The sequence below is a fragment of the Phacochoerus africanus genome, chromosome 14, assembly GCF_016906955.1.
Source record: "Phacochoerus africanus isolate WHEZ1 chromosome 14, ROS_Pafr_v1, whole genome shotgun sequence".
In the NCBI taxonomy this organism is placed as follows: domain Eukaryota; kingdom Metazoa; phylum Chordata; class Mammalia; order Artiodactyla; family Suidae; genus Phacochoerus; species Phacochoerus africanus.
In genome coordinates this window covers 47594370-47617441 of record NC_062557.1, presented here as the reverse complement: position 1 = coordinate 47617441, position 23072 = coordinate 47594370, and the positions used below count along the sequence as shown (strand labels likewise).

The window sequence follows — 23072 nt, the reverse complement described above, 5'->3', positions numbered from 1 at the left end:
TTGCGGGTTCGGTCCCTGCCCTTGCTCAGTGGGTTAACAATCCGGCGTTGCCATGAGCTGTGGTGTAGGTTGCAGACGCGGCTCGGATCCCGCGTTGCTGTGGCTCTGGCGTAGGCCGGTGGCTACAGCTCCGATTCAACCCCTAGCCTGGGAACCTCCATATGCTGCGGGAGCGGCCCAAGAAATAGCAACAACAGCAACAACAACAATAACAACAACAACAGCAACAAAAAAAAGAAAGCAACAGTCTTTAATTTGGGGAACTATAAGGACAAAACAATCTTGTTTTAATTTGCATTTTTCTGATTACTAGTGAAGTAAAACACCGTTTCTGATGTTACAACCCATTTATATTTATTCTATGAATTATTCATGTCCTTTACCCATTTCTCAAGTAGGTGTCTTTTTCTTTTGAATTTATGAGAGGTCTTCATAAATCTGGCTGTGTAGGAGTTCCCATTGTGGCGTGGCAGAAACGAATCAGACTAGGAACTATGAGGTTGCAGGTTCGATCCCTTGCTCAGTGGGTTAAGGATCTGGCATTGCCATGAGCTGTGGTGTAGGTCACAGACACGGCTCAGATCTGGTGTTGCTGTGGCAGCTACAGCTCCAATTAGACCCCTAGCCTGGGAACCTCCATATGCTGAGGGTGAGGCCCTAAAAAGACAAAAGACAAAAAATACGTACATGCATATATACATACATAAATAAATAAATCTGGCTATATAATTCTTTGCTCTGTGTGTTACTAATTTTTCTCATAGTCTATCATTTTCTTATTTTACTTATTGTGTCTCCTACTGTATATAGATTGTGTGCATGTGTTTTAACTTTTATACAGCCATAGTTGTCATGGGTTATATGTCTTAGGGTAGTCTATGCTTCACCAGGATTATAAAAACATTCCTTATTTTCTCCTATTTCTTGTAGTTTTATGTTTTAGCCCTCTAATCCACCTGGAATTTATTTTTGCGTATGATGTGAGGGAATGTTATGTTTTTCTCCAGATAATTTCCCACATCATTTATTGAATAGTCCATCCTTTCCCCAGTGCTTCAGAATACCATATTTATTATGAATTAAATTCCCGCTTATCCATAAATTTGTTTCTGTTCAAAACCAAAGAGTTTTAATTACTGTGACTTTATAGTATCAGAATTCTTTCAGTTTTAGGTGACAGTAACCCAGCTCTAATTAGGTTATCTATAGGCTATGAAACTAGAATATGCAAAGGCAGATCTGTTTTCAGGCAGGGTTGTATCCAGGAGCTCAGATGCTCTCATCAGACTCTTTATCTCCTCGTCTGTCAGACAGACTCTCTCCACCTGGTAGGCATTATAACTCTTGGTAGCTGTGAGCACAGCCTGATAGCTTAGTAACCACAAGAAAAGAGGCCACCTTTCCCAAAAGTTTCGGCAGAAAAAGTCTAGGTTGGACTCTGTTCAGCCTAACTTTGATCGCGTGCATACCCATTCAACCAAAGGTGTGGGTTCCTCTCGCTGGCTAGGCCCATATCACATACCCAATCCTGTTGTGGAATTGGGGTTGATCCTACTTCAGCCACAAAGAATGGTTTCCCCCTGAGATTTAATTACCAGATGTAGTGAGAAGGAGCACTTGAAAGCAGGGACATCTGGTACAAATGTGGCTTTGCTATCTGTTAAGCCAAGTTCACACACATACACACACAGAGTCATTATTCTTTTTCAAGAATATCTTTGGCTATTTTCCCCCATGTGAACTTTAGAACTGACTGTCAAGTTCGATAAAAAAAAGTGTCGGGGAGTTCCCATCATGGCGCAGTGGTTAACGAATCAGACTAGGAATCATGAGGTTGAGGGTTCGATCCCTGGCCTTGGTCAGCGGGTTAAGGATCCGGCATTGCTGTGAGCTGTGGTGTAGGTCGCAGATCCCACGTTGCTGTGGCTCTGGTGTAGGCCAGCAGCTACAGCTCCGATTAGACCCCTAGCCTGGGAACCTCCATATGCCGTGGGAGCGGCCCTAGAAAAGACAAAAAGACAAAAAAAAAGTGTCGTTGGGTTTTTGATTGGGATTGTGTTGGATTTATAGATTCATTTAGGGAGATTTGACATCTTTACAATTTAAAATTTCCTCATCTAAGTAAAGGGTATGTCTTACCCCTTGTTCAGGGCTTCTTTTATGTCCTTAAGCAAAGTTTTATCATTTTCTTTATATAGGTCTTGCACATTTCCTCTTAGATTTATCCTTACTTGTTAGGATTTTTGTTATGCTTGTGAATAAGACTTTTCCCCTCAATTACATTCTCTGTCTGGTGATTGGTATGTTAATACAGGAATCATCTTATAATAGGCCACATAACTGTACTTTCACATTATTTCATCATTTTTATGCCAGTCCACTTAGAATTTTTAGTAAGTATATCTGCAGGCAGTATTCCTCCTTTCCATATTTATACCTCTTCTTCTATTTTTTAATTATACCATTAGTTAGACCTCTAGTGCAGTGCTGAATAGTAGCAGCCGTTTAGGACACTGCACTAGGTTTATAGTATTACCCTTTCCCAGTTTAAGGAAATTGCCGTATATTCTTTCATAAATAAATGTTTAAGTTTATCAGTTTTTTTTTATGTATTTTGGGAGGAATTATCATTTTCTTTTTCTCCTTTAACCTGTTAATGCAGGATTTACATCAGTATATTTACCAAAGTTGAACTGCTTTGGAGATAAACTCTGGTTATTATTTGTCTTTCTTTTAACACACAGCTAGATTCAGTTTGTTGATGTTATTTTTAGGATTTTTATACCTGTGTTCATAAATGGTACTACCCTGCATGTTTTTTTTTTTCTGTGTTCTATTTGTCAATTCTTGGTGTCAGGGTTATGGTAGCCCCACAGTGTGAATTGGAGAGCTTCCCATCTTTGTCTATGTTCTGAGATAGTTTATGTAATGTAGGAATTATTTGATTCTTTAAAACTGGTAGAGGAGTTCCTTGGTGGCCTAGTGGTTAAAGGATCTGGCATTGTCACTGCTATGGCATGGGTTTGGTCCCTGGCCTGGGAACTTTTGCATGCTGCAGGCATGGTCAAAAAAAAAAAAAAAAAAAAAGGCTGGTATAAAAATCCTGTAAAATTATGTAGACCTGGTACCTTATTTTATTTTATTTTTTTCTTGATTTTTAGGGCCATATCCATGGCATATGGACGTTCCCAGGCTAGGGGTCCAATCAGAACTGTAGCTTCTGGCCTACACCACAGCAACGCAGGATCCAAGCCGCATCTGTGACCTACACCACAGCTCATGGCCACGCCAGATACTTAACCCACTGAACAAGGCCAGGGATCAACCTGCGTCCTCATGGATGCTAGTCAGATTCGTTAACCACTGAGCCACAACAGGAACTCCAGACCCGGTACCTTATTAGTATTTTCCTTTTTTAGTTTAATTTTTTATCAGAGTAATATGCATATAGTGTAAAAACTCAGAGTGTTTCAGAGAAAAACAATGCCGTCTTATTCTTCCCTACTTCTGTCCTCCAGAGACAGTTACGTTAAATTATTTTAACTGTTTCTTCTAGCATTTAATTTCAAATTACTAAACAGTATGCTAGTACTGCTATTTTTTTAATTTTTATTTTAATTAATTAAAAAAAATTTTTTTTTTTGCTCCTTAGGACTGCACCCACAGCATATGAAAGCTCCCAGGCTAGGGGTCACATTGGAGCTACACCACTGCCACAGCAACATAGGATTCGAGCTGCATCTTCGACCTACACCACAGCTCAAGGCAATGCCAGATCCTAATCCACTGAGCGAGCGAGGGATCGAACCCGCCTCCTCATGGATCCTAGTCGGGTTCGTTACCACTGAGCCACGAAGGGAACTCCTGAATTTTTAATTTTAGATGTCAAATCTAGCTCTCTTACCCTCAACTCACACGTATATACTTTGTTGTTCCCTCATTCTATTGTCAAAACTATATTATAATTTATAATCTATAACCAATAGAATATGATACTGGTTAAACCAGATTTCGATGTGTATATTACTATGTCTATGTAAATATGCTTTGAATTACACTTCCGTTCTTTTTGTTTTTTGTCTTTTTGCCTTTTCTAGGGCTGCTCCCATGGCATATGGAGGTTCCCAGGCTAGGGGTTTAATCGGAGCTGTAGCCACCGGCCTATACCAGAGCCACAGCAACGCAGGATCTGCAACCAACACCACAGCTCACAGCAATGCCGGATCCTTAACCCACTGAGCAAGGCCGGGGATCAAACCCACAACTTCATGGTTCCTAGTCTGATTCATTAACCACTGTGCCACGACGGGAACTCCTACATTTCCATTCTTGTACAACTCTTATTTTCCCTGGAGTTAATAATTGCCTCTATTTTTATTTGTCTTGTGTATCTCTCACTACTTCATTCCCGTCCCTCTGTGTAACAAGTTATGTTTGTGAAACTGCTAAGTTAGTTCTGAAGAGCTTTTTGTGAAACTGTTTAGTCATAATCTAAAATGACCAAAAAGGAGTTCCCGCTGTGGCAGAACACGATCAGTGGCATCTCTGGAGCACCAAGACACAGGTTTGATCCCTGGCCCAGCACATTTGATTAAGGATCCATAGTTGCCACAGTTGTGGCATAGGTCACAACTGAGGCTTGAATCTGATCCCTGGCCCACTCAGGGCAACAAAAATAAATAAAATAACCAAAAAAGATTTAAACTTCTAATCTCTGGATGCATGTCCATTAAATAAAAATGTGAATTGGGCCTTTAAAGCTTAAAGCCAGGCACACATTTTTCTTTTTTGCCATTTACAATCTTAGAGGAATGTTTTCCCAAATTAGATGCCTTTCATCAATACTGAAGACCTTCTGGGGTTCCCGTTGTGGCTCAGTGGTTAACGAATCCAACTTGGAACCATGAGGCTGAGGGTTTGATCTCTGTCCTTGCTCAGTGAGTTAAGGATCCGGAGTTGCCATGAGCTGTGGTGTAGGTTGCAGATGCAGCTCGGATCCTGCGTTGCTGTGGCTCTGGCGTAGGCCGGCGGCTACAGCTCCTATTAGACCCCTAGCCTGGGAACCTCCATATGCCACAGAAGCAGCCCTAAAAAGACAAAAAGACAGCAAAAATTAAAAAAATAAAAAATATTGAAGACCTTCTAAGGCAGATGAAGCAACCCCCCCCCCCATTGATAATCTACAGCATCCTAGGGAATCCTTAGCAGACTCATTATCCACACTCACTGCCTTACTGTTTGTTTTGCTTTTGTACTGATTCAACTAGAATACTTTGTTTTGCCAGAAATGAAGGAAATGCTGAAAGACTAATGGATTTATGTAAAAAAAAATAGGAGCCGGTCTGAAGACTGGCCAAACTTAGGCCAATTTTGGCATCAAAAAGTATAATGATGGTAGTGGTGTGAAACTTTTTTTCTTTTTTGTTTTTGTCTTTTTAGGGCCACACCCATGGCATTATGGAGGTTCCCAGGCTAAGGCATCAAATCGGAGCTACATCTGCCCATGCCACAGCCACAGCAACTTGGGATCTGAGCCAAGCCTGTGACCTCCACAACAGCTCAGGGCAACGCCAGATCCTCAACCCACTGAGTGAGGCCAGGGATTGAATCCACATCTCATAAATACTCCTTGGATACATTTCTGCTGCACCACAACAGGAACTCCACAATGAAATTTTTTAAGTCCATGATGATACGCATGTAAATACAGAAATAAGTAAAAGAAAAGAAAGGGGGAAACATTTGTCTTTACAGAAGATTATAATAAGTTTAGAAATAATGATAGAATTAGAAAATCACCATTTTGTCACCCCCCAGTGTCATAAATGTTTCTGGCAATGATCGTTAATGGATGCTCAAACCATGTAAGAAAGACCATTGGGAAACAGGTTAATCACATGGTCTCAAAATATGGCCCCATAGATTGCTAATTAATATTACTTGTAACAAAGGGAAAATTATCTTTCTATTGGAGAAACCTAACAGTCAGAAAATAGCAACTCGTGCACTGTTGGTGGGAATGTAAAATGATACAGCCACTGTGGAAAACAGAATGGTGGAGTTCCCGTTGTGGCTCAGTGGTTAACGAACTCGACTAGCATCCACTGGGACTCCATTTCCATCCCTGGCCCGCTCAGCGGGTTAAGGATCTGGCATTGCTGTGACCTGTGGTGTAGGTTGAAGACGAGGCTCAGAGCCCCGAGTTGCTGTGGCTCTGGTATAGGCCATCGGCTACAGCTCTGATTTGACCCTTAGCCTGGGAACTTCCATATGCTGTGGGTACAGCCCTAAAAGACAAAAAGCCAAAATAAAAAAGAAAGAAAGAAAACAGAATGGCAGTTCCTCAGAAAATTAAGAATGGAATCACTGTATAATCCAACAATCCTACTTCTGGGTTTATACCCAAAAGAATTGAAAATGAGACTTGAACAGTGTTTGCACACCAATGTTTGGAGCAGTATTATTCACAATAGCTAAGCCTGAAGACAGCCCAAATGTCCATTAATAGATGAAAGATAAACAAACTGTGGTGTATACATGCAGCTATAAAAAGGAACGAGGAGTTCCCTTGTGGCACAGTGGGTTAAGGACCCAGTGATGTCACTGCAGTGACTCTGGTTGCTGCTGTTTGATCCCTGGCCTGCAAACTTTTACATGCCATGGGTGCAGCCAAAAAAAAAAAAGAAAGAAAGGAATGAAATTCTAGTACACATTACATGAATGAGTCTTGAAAAACATTATGCCAAGTGAAATAAGCCAGACATAAAGGACGAATACTTTATGATTCCACTTATATGAAGTACCTAGAATAGAAAAATTCATAGACACAAAGTAAAATAGTGGTTACCTGGGGTTGGGGAAAGGGAGGAATGGAGAGTTACTGTTTAAAGAATGCAGAGTTCGAAGTTCCCGTCGTGGCACAGCAGAAGCAATCCGACTAGGAACCATGAGGTTGCAGTTTCATTCCCTGGCCTCGTCAGTGGGTTAAGGACCTGGCATTGTCGTGAGCTGTGATGTAGGTTGAAGACATGGCTCAGATCCTGTATTGATGTGGCTGTGCTGTAGGCCATAGGCCGGCAGCTGTAGCTCCAGTTCAACCCCTAGTCTGGGAACCTCCAAACCCCATATGCTGTGGGTGTGGAACTAAAAAGAAAAAAAGAAAAAGAAAAAGAATGCAGAGTTCTAGTTTTGGATGGTGAAAAAGTTCTGGAAATGGATGGTGGTGACAGTTGCACAACATTGTGAAGTGTGCTTAATGCCACTGAACTATATACTTAAAATGGCTTAAAATGACAATTTTTAAAATATCTTACCATAGTAAAAAAATTAATTAGGGACTTCCTGCTGTGGCGCAGTGAGTTAATCATCCAGCATTGTCTCCGCCAACATGAGTTCAGTCCCTGGCCCAGTGCAGTGGGTTAAGGATCTGGCATTGCCATACCTGTGGTATAGGCCACAGCTGCAGCTGTAACTGGATCCCTGGCCCAGGAACTTCTGTATGCCACAGATGTGGCTAGGAAAAAAAGAAACTACATAGAAAAATTTTCCATCTCACTTCCTCAAATTTTTTGTCATAACATTCTAGAAGAAAATATGAAATATTTAAAAAACAACTTGAAACATCTATTTGCTTTTCAAAAGTTTGAATTAATTACTGAGTTAAACTTGGTGCCGGAAGAATGAATTATTGCAGCTTAGTTCTTAATTACACTGAAGAACAATTACAAAAACATTGAGTTTATCATCATTTTGGATTAAGATTAAAAAATAATCTGTCATTAGGCAAGAAGAGTTTTGCTATTATTACTGTTTACCACTGCTTTTTTGTTTGAATAGGATTTTCAGGTTTAACCTAATTTAAAGCAGCCCCAAAACAAACAAAGAATAGGCTCTGTGGTGCACCAGATATTCATGGGGTATTATCCTCATATTTTCTGGACTGGAATAAATTTAGAATATGCAAGCACACCTTCTGATTGAAATAAAATCTCTCTCTTTTTTTTTTTTTCTTTTTGGACACGTCTGTGGCATGTGGAAGTTCCCAGGCCAGGGATTAAACCCATGCCACAGCAGTGACATAAGCCGCTGCAGTGACAACACCTGATCCTTAACCACTGTACGGCAAGAGAAATCCTCCTGTTTTTTTTTTTTTTAGGGCCAGGCCAGGAATTGAATAGGAGCTGTAGCTGCCGCCCTACACCACAGCCACAGCAACACAGGATCTGAGCAGAGTTTGCAACCTACACCACAGCTCATAGCAATGCCAGATCCTTAACCCACTGAGCAAGGCCAGGGATCAAACCCGCATCCTCATGGATATTAGTCGGGCTTGTTACCACCGAGCTATGATAGGAACTTCCCTCCTTATTTTTCTTTTCGTTATTTGAGATTTTTCTATATTGTGTTTAAATGTTAATCATATTTGATATAACTTAAATAATGTTGTGTGAAATTTCCATATATACATACACAGATACATCATACTGAATCACAATGTGAAAGGTATTTCTTATTGTGGGTCTTTGTAAGCAAAAATTTGAAAACCACTTTTCTAAACATTCTGAAGTTTTGTTTTTTTTTTATTCTTAAGTTTTGACTGTGATTTCCCCTTTGACCCAAGAGCTGCTATAAGAGAGTTTTTAGTTTCCATGTTATTCATATTTGCATCACTACATTGTATAGTCAAAGAGCGTAGTCTAGGTTATTTTATACTGTTTCACCATATTAGAAAAAAGATGTATTCTCTGTTGCCTGCGTGTGTATGTTTATGTATTTATATATGTATGTTTATATATTTATATACTAGAGAATTCATATACCTATCTTGAAAAACTTGCAGGTTGAAATAATTTCAGATTTACTTGTAAAAATAAGATAAAGAATTGCTGTTCAGGAGTTCCCGTCGTGGCGCAGTGGTTAACGAATCCGACTAGGAACTGTGAGGTTGCGGGTTCAATCCCTGGCCTTGCTCAGTGGGTTAAGGATCCGGCGTTGCGGTGAGCTGTGGTTTAGGTCACAGACACGGCTCGGATCCCGCGTTGCTGTGGCTCTGATGTAGGCCGGCGGCTACAGCTCCGATTCGACCCCTAGCCTGGGAACCTCCATATGCCGTGGGAGTGGCCCTAGAAAAGGCAAAAAGACAAAAACAAAACAAAAAGAATTGCTGTTCAATACCCTTTCAGATTCCACAAATGTTAACATTTTACTACCTTTACTTTCATTCATTCTTTGGTCCTCTTCTCCCTCCTCTTCCCTCTCTCTTCCTCCCCCCCCTTCCTCCCTCGCTTTCCCCCTCTCCTCTGTCAGCCATTCCCTCAGGTATTTTCAGCAGAGTTTAGATGGAGCGTTTGCCTTGGTGCAAGGACTCCATTATCATGTCCTTCTCCACATCCACACTTCTGTATCATGCATTATCCAAGAAATGGTTTATTGGGCAGTAATTGCGAGATCGATCATTTTAAAAATTACATTCTATTCCCCTAAATAGAAATTCTAGTCCCTGTGTCTCTGAGGACACAAGGTATTCCGCTGGTCACATGACCTCTTGTGTCCCAGTGTTTTGAAGGCGCTCACTCCTGTTGCACGTGCAATGGTTCGGCGTTTTCCTTGATATAAATTTGTGCTTTTTGTTGTTGTTCTTTCTTTCTTCATGAAGGCCTGAGGATGAGATGTTTTTAAAAAGGCTTTCTGGAGGTTACCTTGTAGGAAAGGACCCAGATGCTCCCCTTTTCTACAGAGAAGAAGGAAACAAAAAATTCCATGAGAAGGATTATATGGGAGCCACACTACTCTACTCCAAGGTAAGACACCCCCAGCTCAGCAGGAGGGACACTCAACAATTTAACAATGCATATCTCTTCAAAAGAGAGTTATTGTGTAGCTACTGGTAGCCTTGTCTGTTAATTTTGGGTTGGATTTAAGAAAGAAAACTTGGCGTTCCCATTGTGGCTCAGTGTTAATGAACCCGACTGGTATCCATGAGGAGAAGGTTCGATCCCTGGTCTTGCTTGGTGGGTTAAAGATCTGGCGTTGCCACAAGTTGCAGCATTGATCATGGATGCAGCTTGGATCCGGCGTTGCTATGGCTGTGGCGTGGGCCAGCAGCCGCAGCAATGATTCTACCCCTAGCCTGTGAACTTCCACATACCATGGGTGTGGCACTAAAAAGACACAAAAAAGAAAAAAATGATTACACTAACCATCAGTGAGCTAGGTTTTGAGGAGGAATAGTGGTTTTTAACAACCTTCTGTCTTGCTTTTAGAGTAGGAACTGGAACAAAATCCCTAAGAGATTTCCTTCCATAATTTTTTAAGAGATAAATATGGATTTAAAGCAAGAATATAGGGGTTTTTTTTTTGTCTTTTTGTGATTTCTTGGGCCGCTCCTGTGGCATATGGAGGTTCCCAGGCTAGGGGTCCAATCGGAGCTGTTGCTGCCGGCCTACACCAGAGCCACAGCAACTCGGGATCCGAGCCGCGTCTGCAACCTACACCACAGCTCACGGCAATGCCAGATCCTCAACCCACTGAGCAAGGGATCGAACCTGCAACCTCATGGTTCCTAGTCGGATTCGTTAAGCACTGCACCACGATGGGAACTCCAAAGCAAGAATATAGGAATTCCCTGGTGGCTCAGTGGGTTAAGGATCCAGCTTTGTCACTGCTGTGGCATAGGTTCAATCCCTAGCCAGGGAACTTCTGCATGCTACCATACAGCCAAAAAAAAAAACAAAAAACAAAAAAAAGCAAGAATATATGGACCCCTGCACCGTCAGTGAACCTTATATATTAAAAGGATGCGTGTGGGGGTCACTTTGTTATACAGCAGGAATTGAGGAACATTGTAAATCAACTATAATAAAAAATTTTTTAAAAAAGAACGAGGGGAGTTCCCGTCGTGGCGCAGTGGTTAACGAATCCGACTAGGAACCATGAGGTTTCGGGTTTGATCCCTGCCCTTGCTCAGTGGGTTAACGATCTGGCATTGCCGTGAGCTGTGGTGTAGGTCGCAGACGCGGCTTGGATCCTGCGTTGCTGTGGCTCTGGCGTAGGCTGGCAGCTACAGCTTTGATTAGACCCCTAGCCTGGGAGCCTCCCATATGCCTCAGGAGCGGCCCAAGAAATGGCAAAAAGACAAAAAAAAAAAAAAAAAGAACGAGTGTGAATTTGAAGAGTGTACCCCTACTCTGCATCTTTAGCAGACAATGCTTAAAGTTTGGAATTCATTTTCTAAAAACTATAAGACCTACCACAGCAGCTTCTAAAATTGATCAAAGTCCTGCTTTGTAATGCTACAGCAAAGTGCTTAGCTGACTAATGTAAGCATCAGTGATTGCTGCAGAATTAAAATCCATTAGCTGTAGTGATCACTGATAAATGGCTTAATGCTTCTTTTTCAGAGCTAATCTCTTCAGCTTTATGCGTGTGCATCATAATTGTGATCACAGGGACGTTGTTCAAGGAAAATAAGTAAAATAACCTATATCAGGCAAAAAATTAAGGTTTGCTCAGAATGTGGAGGCAGATGAGCCTTGCTATTCCATGAAGCTTGTATTTTGGTGATTATGGTACTTTGCAGTTTTTTATAGAGCTGCTGTTTTCTTTCTTTTTAAAAAAATACTTGGTTTTTTTTTTGTCTGATTGTAAATGTAATATATGTTTACTTGGAAAATATAGAGACGCATAAAAAGTGAGAAAAAAAAAATCCTATAACCACAGATAAGCACTGTTAACATTTTTGCTTACATCCAGCCAGCCGCTTTTTCCTCTGAAAGTATGTTGTTCTTTTACAAAATTGCGATAATGCTGTACTTACTGTTTTGTAACCTGCTTTTTTCCCCCTCGACAATTTATTGTGACCATTTTCTCATGTTATTAAATTTTCCACTAGAACATGATTTTTTACGGCTGGCTTAGCGCTCCATTGCAGAGAACTGTGCTTGATTTAGCATCTCCTAATGTTGGCAGATTGTTGAGTATCATAAAGCTGCAAGGCGCATCTTTCTATGTAAATATTTGTACACACCTGATTATTTCCTGAGGATAAATTCCTTGAAGGGCAATTGCTGGGTCAATTGAATGTGTTTTAAAGCCTTTGGCACTGGATGCTGAATGTTCTCCAGGAAAAAACTAGTTGTATCCCTTCTAGCAGAGTATGGGAATGTTCATTCCGCTATATCCTAAGTAATACTGGTTGTTACAGTGTTATCATTATCATCATCATTGTAGCTATTTATTTTTGAATAAGAAATGTGTTTGCATAACTAGAATTAAAAGGTGCAGGAGGGGAGTTCCCATTGTGGCTCAGTGGTAATGAATCTGAATCCATGAAGGTATGAGTTCAATCCCCTGGCTCTGCTCAGTGAGTTAAGGATCCGGCATTGCCGAGAGCTCTGGTGTAGGTCGCAGACGCGGCTCAGATCGGCATTCCTGTGGCTGTGGCAAGGCCAGCAGCCGAAACTCCCATTCAGTCCCTAGCCTGGGAACATCCACATGCCATGGGTGTGGCCATAGAAAGAAAGAAAAAAAAAGGTGCAAGAATATACAGTGCAGTCAGCTTCCTCTGTTCCCCAGCCACCTCGCTATCATTGTTAGAGGTATCTTTCCAGAGGTACTTGGGCATATATAAATAAATACAAATAATCTCCCACTCCTGCACACACACACACACACACACACACACTTTTTTACATAAATAACATTCTATACACATTGTTCAGCACTGCACTTTTTCCATTTATGTTCCATTATATGGAAATAATAATTAGTATCCTCTAGATCAATATTTGTTTCCCATCTTTTGCTATTTCAAACAGTTCTGTGATGAGAAACTTTGCAAATATGTTATTTTCCATATATCTGTAGTATAAAAGATTCTATTTGTGGGATAAATTCCTAGAAGAGGAATTGCTGGGTCAGTGGAGATAAACATATATATATTAAGAGATAGGTATATTGCTCAATTGCCTGCATAATCATGAGACCAGTTTACACTCCCACTAGCAATGTATGAGAATGCCCATTATCCCACTCCTACACTAACCCAATCACCCAATCTGCTGTCGAGTTTACTTTACTTTTCTCAGCGTTCCCATCATGGCTCAGTGGTTAACGACTCCGACTAGGAACCACGAGGTTGTGAGTTCGATCCCTGGCCTCACTCAGTGGGTTAAGGATCTGGTGTTGCCGTGAGCTGTGGTGTGGGTCCCAGATGCGGCTCAGATCCTGAGTTTCTGTGGCTGTGGTGTAGGCCGGCAGCTACAGCTCCCATTCGACCCCTAGCCTGGGAACCTGCATATGCCGCAGGTGCAGCACTAAAAAAAAAAAAAAATTTCCTTTTCTCTGCTAATTTGACACTTTTAAAAAAGTGGCATCTTAGTAGTTTCCATCATGGTTAATGAACCTAATATCCACGAGGACACGGATTCAATCCCTGGCCTCATTCAGTGGATTAAGGATCCAGCGTTGGTGTGAGCTGTGGTGTAGGTCGCAGACATGGCTCAGATCCTGAGTTGCTGTGGCTGTGGTGTAGGCCGGTGGCTACAGCTCTGATTTGACCCCTGGTCTGGGAATTTCCATATGCTGTGGGTGCGACCCTAAGAAGCAAAAAAAAAAAAAAATTAATTTGCAACTTGCTGATTATGAATGAGGTTCAGCATTTTTTTTTTTCTTTTCCCACTGTACAGCAAGGGGGTCAGGTTATCCTTACATGTATACATTACAATTATATTTTTCCCCCACCCGTTGTTCTGTTGCAACATGAGTATCTAGACAAAGTTCTCAATGCTATTCAGCAGGATCTCCTTGTAAATCTATTCTAAGTTGTGTCTGATAAGCCCAAGCTCCCCATCCCTCCCACTCCCTCCCCCTCCCATCAGGCAGCCACAAGTCTCTTCTCCAAGTCCATGATTTTCTTTTCTGAGGAGCTGTTCATTTGTGCTGGATATTAGATTCCAGTTATAAGTGATATCATATGGTATTTGTCTTTGTGTTTCTGGCTCATTTCAGTCAGGATGAGATTCTCTAGTTGCATCCATGTTGCTGCAAATGGCATTATGTCATTCTTTTTTATGGCTGAGTAGTATTCCATTGTGTATATATACCACATCTTCCGAGTCCAATCATCTGTCGATGGACATTTGGGTTGTTTCCATGTCCTAGCTATTGTGTCACAATACTTTTATTGAATAATCCCTGTCTTTTCTCCAGTGATTTGAGATGCCACCTTTAGGATTATTATTAATCCTTACCAATTTGATGCCAGGGAAAAGTACCCTTTTCTACTTTCATTTTCATGCATTTGACTATCTATATACAAATTAACTGTTTCCCTCATACCATCAGTGTTTCTTTCGTGTTTTGTGAATTTGTTATATGCAGGGTTATGCTCCTCGGTTTTCATTTTCCTTTAGTATTGTTTGCGGCTGAAGCCGTGTCTGAAGTTTGTCTCCAGAGTGCTTTGCACATTTATTTCCTCACTTGATCGTCATAGTTCTGCTCTAAGGTAGTTAAAAATGAAGCAGGTGAAGGACAAAGAGATCCATAACTTTCCCAACTGCATACAGTCTTTAGTAGCAGAGCCCCTATTAGAAAAAAAAAAAAAAAGCTCTGAAGATGCTTGTTTCCACGTATACCTTTAACCTGTTCATTTGTTCGGCAGGGAGTAGCCCATTCAAGGCCCAGCACTGAGGACATTTCGCTGTGTTACGCCAACCGCTCTGCAGCCCTCTTCCACCTGGGTCAGTATGAAGTGAGTATCAGGGTGCCTGGTGTGATTGGAGAGGCTCTGCAGGGTTCCCTTGGGGACGGGACCTTCACCTCTGTGTTGTTGGCCTTAGAGCACTGAAATGGGGCCCCGCTGCAGCCGGCTGAATGGGAAGCAAGTTGATATCCTCCCCAACTTGTTCTTTCTCCTGATTCATTTCCCCCGCCCCAGGTGACTCTGTGGGTTGACAAGAGAGCATCCACATTCCACTGAGCCGTGGACTATATCCAGCGGGTCAGCCGTGCTCAGGGTCAAGATCAGCTGTGAGATATGTTGCTAATAATACTTCAGGTTTCAAGTGTTTGCAAACTGTTTACTTGTTTGCATTTCTTTTTTTAACGAACCGGATGAGCATATTCAGGAATACCCCTGCAGTGTTACTTCTCATTCTCGATATGCATTTGAACGGGAAAGTGGAACTGCCTATGAGGGGGTAGGCTTTAGATGAGTGGCTTTCTCCTCATCCCTGAATTGAGGTCTAAGGACAAGTCTTACAGAAAGAAGAAGCATAACAGGGAGTTTGTGTCATGGCTCAGCAGTAACGAATCCGACTAGGATCCCTGAGGATGCAGGTTCGATCCGTGGGTCAGGGATCCAGGGTTGCCCTGAGCTGCAGTGTAGGTCGCAGACACAGCTTGGATCCTGCCTTGCTATGGCTGTGGTATAGGCTGGCAGCTATAGCTCCGATTTGACCCCTAGCCTGGGAAATTCCATATGCCGTGAATGCGGCCCTTAAAAAAAAGCAAAAAAATTTTAAAAAGATTCTTTTTTTTAAATTTTAATTTTATTATTTTTTCTTTTTTGTTTTCTTTATACACCTGCAGCATATGGAAGGTCCTGGGCTAAGGGTCAAATCGGAGCTGCAGCTGTGGCGTACACCACAGCCACAGCAATGCCAGATCCTTAACCCACTGAGCGAGGCCAGGGATCGAACACGCATCCTCATGGATACTAGTCAGGTTCGTAACCCACTGAGCCACAACGGGAACTCTCTTAGAGTTAAGATTCTTACTCTTTTCTCTTAGTCCAAAGGGCCTAAATGTGAACTTATGATTACTCAAAAAATTCTTTACTCTGGGGTTTAATTTAAATTCTTGGAGAATTCCAAAATGGATGTACCCGAATGGAAAGAGAATAGATGTGTGTACACGTCTGACTGAATCACTTTGTTGTACAGCAGAAATGATCACAACCTTACTAGTCAACTATACGTCAGTAAAATTTTAAAAATGGAAAAAAAATTACCCTTCACTTTTTTTTTTTTGCTATTTCTTGGGCCGCTCCCGTGGCATATGGAGGTTCCCAGGCTAGGGGTCTAATCGGAGCTGTAGCCACCAGCCTATGCCAGAGCCACAGCAACGTGGGATCCGAGCCGCGTCTGCAACCTACACCACAGCTCACGGCAACGCCGGATCGTTAACCCACTGAGCAAGGGCAGGGACCGAACCCACAACCTCATGGTTCCTAGTCGGATTCGTTAACCACTGCGCCACGACGGGAACTCCCCGATCTTTGTCGAAACTTTCAAGTGGACGTTGTAGAGTAGGGACCAAGAGTCACTTGGGGATTTCCTTTCTGTTTTCAGACATGCCTTAAAGACATCGTCAGAGCGCAGTCGCATGGATATCCAGAAAATCTTCAACCCAAGTTGCTGCTGCGTAAGGCAGAGTGTCTGGTGACCCTGGGGAGACTACAGGAGGCGAGCCAGACCATCAGTGACCTTGAGAGTAACTTTGCTGCCACACCAGCCCTAGCAGCTTCCCAATTTCAGATTCTGCAGAGAACCCTCTGTCGTCTGAAAAGGAAGGTACAAGAAAAGGAGACTCTCGGGGAAACCTTCCCAGCCCTTCTCACCAAGGCCTTGGAGGATATGGAGCTGAGGGAAGAGAACGCGCACGTGCGCGGTGCCTCATCGTCCGTCAGCTTACGCGTGGACCCTTTAAAAGGCCGCTCTCTGGTCGCCACAAAAGATATCCTCCCAGGCGAGCTTCTGGTGAAAGAGGATGCTTTTGTGAGTGTCCTTAACCCAGGAGAAATGCCACCACGACACGAAGGCCTGGAGAGCAAGTGGGACACCAGAGTTACCAACGGGGACCTTTACTGTCACCGGTGTTTGAAGCCCACATTGGCCACAGTTCCCTGTGATGGGTGCAGCTATGCCAAGTATTGCAGCCAAGAGTGTCTGCAGCAGGCCTGGGACCTCTACCACAGTGTGGAGTGTTCTCTAGGGGGGCTGCTTCTCACCCTGGGTGTCTTTTGCCACGTTGCCCTGAGGTCTACGCTTTTAGCTAGATTCGAGGATGTTGGCAAAGTCAGAATGACGCTTTGTGGTGAGACGTGTAACAGAGACGTCTCTTCACCTGAAGGCAAGAATCTGGCACAAGCACTCAGTTATGACCTGGGAGGAGAGAGAGAGCAAAGGGGCAAAACAGTTGAGACCTCAGTTCCTGGATGTGGTATCGATGGAAAGTATGAAAATAATTATAACGCTGTCTTCCACCTTTTACCCCATACTGAAAACCATAGTCCAGAGCACAAATTCCTCTGTGCACTAAGTGTTTCTGCACTGGGCAGGCAGCTCCAAGCAGCCGGTTCACAGGCCTTCACAGCAGGTCTGAAGTCATCGAAGCTGAAAGCAGCCGAGGCCCCTGTGTTGTGTCCCGAGTGGAATATTTGGGGAGTGGCCATGCTGAGACACATGTTACAGCTGCAGTGTAATGCTCAGGCAATCACGGCCATTCAGCAGACAGGTAAGGGGAAAACTCTTTTTTTCTGCCTTAAAATAATTATTCTTGACGTAGCTAAAGTTTTTAGGAGGAAAGAACTGTAAAGGAAAACAGTGGCCTGGAGTTCCCACGTTTGATCCCTGACCTCGCTCAGTAGGTTAAGGATCCGACGTTGCTGTGAGCTGTGGTGTAGGTCACAGAGGAGGCTCGGATCCCGAGTTGCTGTGGCTGTGGCTGTGGCTGTGGCGTAGGCTGGTGGCTACAGCTCCAATTGGACTCCTAGCCTGGGAACCTCCATATGTTGCGGGTGCAGCCCTAAAAAGACAAAAAAAAAAAAAAAACAGTGGCCTAATGGGAAATACCAGCTGTCTTATGATTATGCTGAGAAGTTAGTGACCTTAAATTACTTGATCCCACTCTGCCCTGGTTTTCTCACCTGTAAAATGAGTACCTTAATTCTACCTACTTTTACAGAGTTGTGAAGGTGATGCATTTGTAAAAATACTTTAAAGATAAAAATCCTACTGGAGTTCCCGTTGTGGTGCAGTGGTTAACGAATCCGACTAGGAACCATGAGGTTGCAGGTTCAATCCCTGCCCTTGCTCAGTGGGTTAACGAACCGGCGTTGCCGTGAGCTGTGGTGTAGGTCACAGACACGGCTTGGATCCCGTGTGGCTGTGGCTCTGGCGTAGGCCGGCGGCTTCAGCTCCGATTCGACCTCTAGCCTGGGAACCTCCATATGCCACAGGAGCGGCCCAAGAAATAGCAAAAAGACCAAAAAATATATACATATACTAATTTTTTTGCTTTTTAGGTTCACCATCTTTGAGTGCCATCTCTAATAAGACTCTACTGACAACAGATACTATTATAAGAAAAGAAACTGTTTCCAAGTATTTCTATTGTGTGATCTCTATTTTAGCAGATAATGTGTGTCAGTTCAATCAGTTCACTATACTTTTTTCAGTTTTGTGGAGGGGAAGAATCGGGTAGTACCTACACCTAGGTTTCGTGGGCAGATTAGTATTAAATGTGGCTTCACTAAACTGTACATGCTTAGCTCTATTGATTGTCTCGCATGGGGTAATCTAGAATCCTATCAACCTTCTGTTGTATATCTTTATCTTTAATTTTAATTCGGCTGCCAGGGTATATAGTGCTATAGGTATTTCAGTAGAGGTGTCTTGGGGCAGGACTCTCTTCCCCATCCTGAAGCACATGGACCATCAAAAATAGCACTGGCCACATCCCACAGGACAACAAACTCACAGTGCAGGTTAATCTTTTTTTCTCTCTCTCCCTTTTGCTGCTTTGAGTCATTGCTACCTTCTAAAATATATCCGTTGAGTGTTTTTCCAGAATTATGTTTTCCCTTGGGTACGTTCACTGGCATTTAAAAAAATACTGTTTTCATTTTGTTTTTCTGAATATAGAAATACTATATGGAGCTTCCAGATTATATGGTGGAAAAGCTACCAACGCTTATGCCTTGCCTCTTAAATACTTAGGAGAACATACAAAAGAGATATAAATGTCAGTAGTTCCGAAAACTATGGCAACTATCGTCTGGTAAACAATAGTAGTGACCACTAACTCCAGTCCGCTGAATCCCTGAGGCAGGGTAACAGCCATGGGGGGAACGAAACTGTTCTGTATCCACTTTCCTCTATGGGCCTCCTCCTTACAGTGAGAAAATCTTAGCCGAAAGGCTTTTGCTCCTTTGCATGGCGTTGCATTACAGCCAGTTTTTCATTTGTATGGTGAGTTCTCTGTAAAATTTTTCACAAGCTGTTAAGAGTGAATTTTTGGATAGGAAGAATATATGTACCTAGGAATACCTGTATTTTCTATGGCTAAAGAGGATTAGAGAAATAGGTTCGTAGCATAATATTTGCTGCCTGGAGTGATGGGAAGAGCACTAGAGACTGTCTTCATTTTTTTTTTTTTTTCTTTTTAGGGCCGCACCCACAGTATATGGAAGTTCCCGGGCTAGGGGTGGCATCAGAGCTATAGCTGCCAGACACAACCACAGCCACAGCAACGCGGGATCCAAGCTGCATCTGTGACCTGCACCACAGCTCTCGGCAACACCAGATCCTTAACCCAGTGCTCGAGGCCAAGGATTGAACCTGTGTCCTCATGGATACTAGTTGGATTCATTTATGATGAGCCACAACAGGAACTCCTCTGTCTTCGTCTTTGAGTTTCTAATATTCGATGCATGATTTATTCTTCCTTACATGATGTTTTAAGTATAGACATAGAAAAAAATAACACTAGAAGTAAAAATACCAAAAATCTTTCTTTACTTTTTATTAAAGTATAGTTGATTTATAATATTGCATTAGTTTCAGGTACACAGCACAGTGACTCGGACATATATATATTATTCTTTTACATATAGTTTATTACAAGATGTCGAGCATAGTTCCCTGGGCGATGCAGTAAATCCTTGCTGCTTTTCTGTCTTATGTACGGTAGTGAGCCTCTGTTAATCTCCTACTCCCAACTTATCCCTCCCTCTTTGGTAACCACAGGTTTGTTTTCTATGTCTGTGAGTCTGTTTCTGTTTTGTAAATACGTTCATTTGTACTAGTTTTTATTTAATTTTTATTCTATTGCTTTTTGGGGCCACGCATGTGGCATATAGAGGTTCCCAGGCTAGGGGTCCAATTGGAGCTACTGCTGCTGGCCTACACCACAGCCACAGCAAACATCAGATCCAAGCCGCATCTGCGACCTACACCACAGCTCACGACAACACCAGCTCCTTAACCCACTGAGTGAGGCCAGGGATCAAACCTACAACCTCATTGTTTCTAGTCAGATTCATTTCCGCTGCGCCACAATGGGAACTCCTGTACTAGTTTTTAGGTTCCACGTCTAAGTGATGTATATTCAATTTGTCCTGACTTCATTCAGTATAATAATCTCTGGGTTTATCCATGTTGCTGCAAATGCCATTATTTCATTCTTTTTTTTCCCATAGGGCCAAACCTGAGGCATATGGGAGTTCCCAGGCTAGTGATCAGATTGGAGCTGCAGCTGCTGACCTACACCACAGCCACAGCAACGCCAAATCCAAGCTGCATCTGTGACCTACAACACAGCTCATGGTAACTTGGGATCCTACTGAGCAAGGGCAGGGACCAAACCCACATCTTCATGAATACTAGTTGGGTTCTTAAACCACGGAGCCATCTTGGGAACTCCTCATATTTCATTCTTTTTTTATAACAAGTAATATTTTATTGTATACATATATACCACACTTTTTTTTTTTTTTTTTGCTGCACCCACAGCATGCAGAAGTCCCTGGGCTAGAGATTGAACGCCTGCCACAGCAGTGATAATGCCAGATCCTTAACCTGCTAGGCCACCAGGGAACTCCAGTACTACATCTTCTTTATCTATTAGTCTATTGATGGACACTTAGTTTGCTTCCGTGTCTTGGCTGTTGTAAGTAGTGCCACTCTGAACAAAAAAATACCAGTATCTTTTTTTTTTTCTTTTTAGGGCCACACCTGAGGCATATGGAAGTTCCTGGCCTACACCACAGCCTCAGCAACACAGAATCTGAGGCATATCTGCAACCTGTACCACAGCTTTCGGCAACACCAGATCCTTAACCCACTAAATAAGACCAGGGATCAAACCCACATCCTCAACGGACACTATGTCAGGTTCTGAACCCACTGAGCCACAACGGAAACCTTGAAAAGAAAACCAAAATCTTAAGTAACAGTAATGAAGTCTGAAGTTGGAAATATGGGTGATTGGTACTTTCTTCTTTGAACTTTTTTTTTTTTTTTTTTTTGCTTTTTAGGGAGGCACCCGTGGCATATGGAAGTTCCCAGGCTAGGGGTCCTACATCACAGCCACAGCAACGCCAAATCCTTACCCACTGAGTGAGGCCAGGGATTGAACCCACATCCTTGTAGATCTCAGTCGGGTTCATTAACTGCTGAGCCACAAAGAGAATTCCTTTGAACTTTTCTATATTTTTAAAATTAAAAATACTTACACAGTGGTAACATTATTCTATTAAAGTTTAAATGTGTTTCATACCTTTCCCTTCAGTCTAGAGAAGAACCATTTTTAAGAAAAGTTTGCAGGAGTTCACATCATGGCGCAGTGGTTAACGAATCCAACTAGGAACCATGAGGTTGTGGGTTCGATCCCTGGCCTTGCTCAGTGGGTTAAGGATCCGGCATTGCCGTGAGCCGTGGTGTAGGTCACAGATGCAGCTCAGATCCTGCATTGCTGTGGCTCTGGCGTAGGCCAGCAGCAACAGCTCTGATTAGACCCCTAGCCTGGGAGCCTCCTAGAAAAGACAAAAAGACAAAAAAAAAAAAGAAAAAGAAAAATTTGCAGGAGTTACTGCTGTGGTGCAGTGGGTTAAGGATCTGGCGTTGCTGCCTCTGTGGTATAGGTTGCAGCTGCAGCTTGGACTCAGTCCCTGGCCCAGCAACTTCCATATGATACAGGTGTAGCCATAAATTTAAAAAAAAAAAAAGTTTGCAGAGAAAAAGATAAGAAAATGATAAAAATGAGTCTATAATAGTGAGTGTAAATAAGCTAAACTCCATTAAATGAATCTTCCAGAATGGGTCAAAAAGATTAAAATCTGGAAGTTCCTGTTGTGGTTCAGCGGTAATGAGCCTGATTAGTATCCATGAGGATGCAGGTTTGATCCCTGGCCTCCCTCAGTGGGTTAAGAATCCAATGTTGCCGTGAGCCATGGTGTAGGTCACAGATGCAGCTCAGATCTGGCATTGCTGTGGTGTAGGCCGGCAGCTGTAGCTCCAGTTGGACCCCTAGCCTGGGAACTTCCATATGCCAGAGGTGTGGCCCTAAAAAAAAAAAAAGAAAGAAAGAAAGAAAAATTAAAATCCAATCATATTCTGTTTACAAAGGTGACGTTTAACACAGTGTTTGGGCAAGACATGTCAGGAATCACAAGCAAATCGGGTTATTAATATTAATGTGAAAGGGTAGAACTCAAGATAAGAAATCTAGTAAAACAAGGCATTTTATTTTTGTAAAGGAGACTCTCCTGAAATAGATCATCAACCTCAGCTCTCAGCAACATAGAGATTCTGTCTATAAAACGAAAGTGGTTAAGTTTACAAGAAGAAACTGGCAAAAACTCCATAGATGTAAGAAACTTTAATATACCACTCTGACTTTGAGCAAATATATTAAAAAATAAGTATGTGGAAACCAAGATAACATAATTTAAGGTAGGGGATACAGGCCTATGTCTATCGAAGCTTGTGTCCTATAGACCAGCGTTTGGCCAACTTTTTTTTGTAAAGGGCCAAATAGTAAATATTTGGGCCTTTGCAGGTCATATGGTCTCTTTTGCAGCTACTCAACTGCCTTTGTAACCTGAAAGCAGCCGCAGACGGTATACAAATGAATGCGCCTGGCTGGGCTTCAATAAAACTTGATTATGGACACTGAAATTTGAATATTTTATACTTCTTTCCATTTTTTTGTCAACCAATTAAAAATGTAAAAACCATTCTTGAGCATATATGTACAAAAAGGGGCAGCAGGCAGGATTTGGCCCACAGGCT

General features: G+C 42.3%; 1 protein-coding gene across 9 annotated transcripts in view; it reads left to right on the top strand.

Annotated features, from left to right (window-relative positions):
• The window catches only part of SMYD4 (SET and MYND domain containing 4), a 72339-nt gene that overhangs the window by 10846 nt on the left and 38421 nt on the right, over positions 1-23072 (top strand). For all 9 annotated transcript variants that reach the window (XR_007132003.1, XR_007132004.1, XR_007132002.1 and 6 more), the window contains exons 3-5: positions 9656-9800; positions 14660-14749; positions 16350-17514. Coding sequence is in view for 3 of the 9 variants with exons in the window: in XM_047759097.1 (XP_047615053.1) it covers positions 9656-9800; positions 14660-14749; positions 16350-17514 (1400 nt within the window). In the remaining 6 variants the exon portion in view is untranslated. The remainder of the gene's footprint in view (positions 1-9655; positions 9801-14659; positions 14750-16349; positions 17515-23072) is intronic.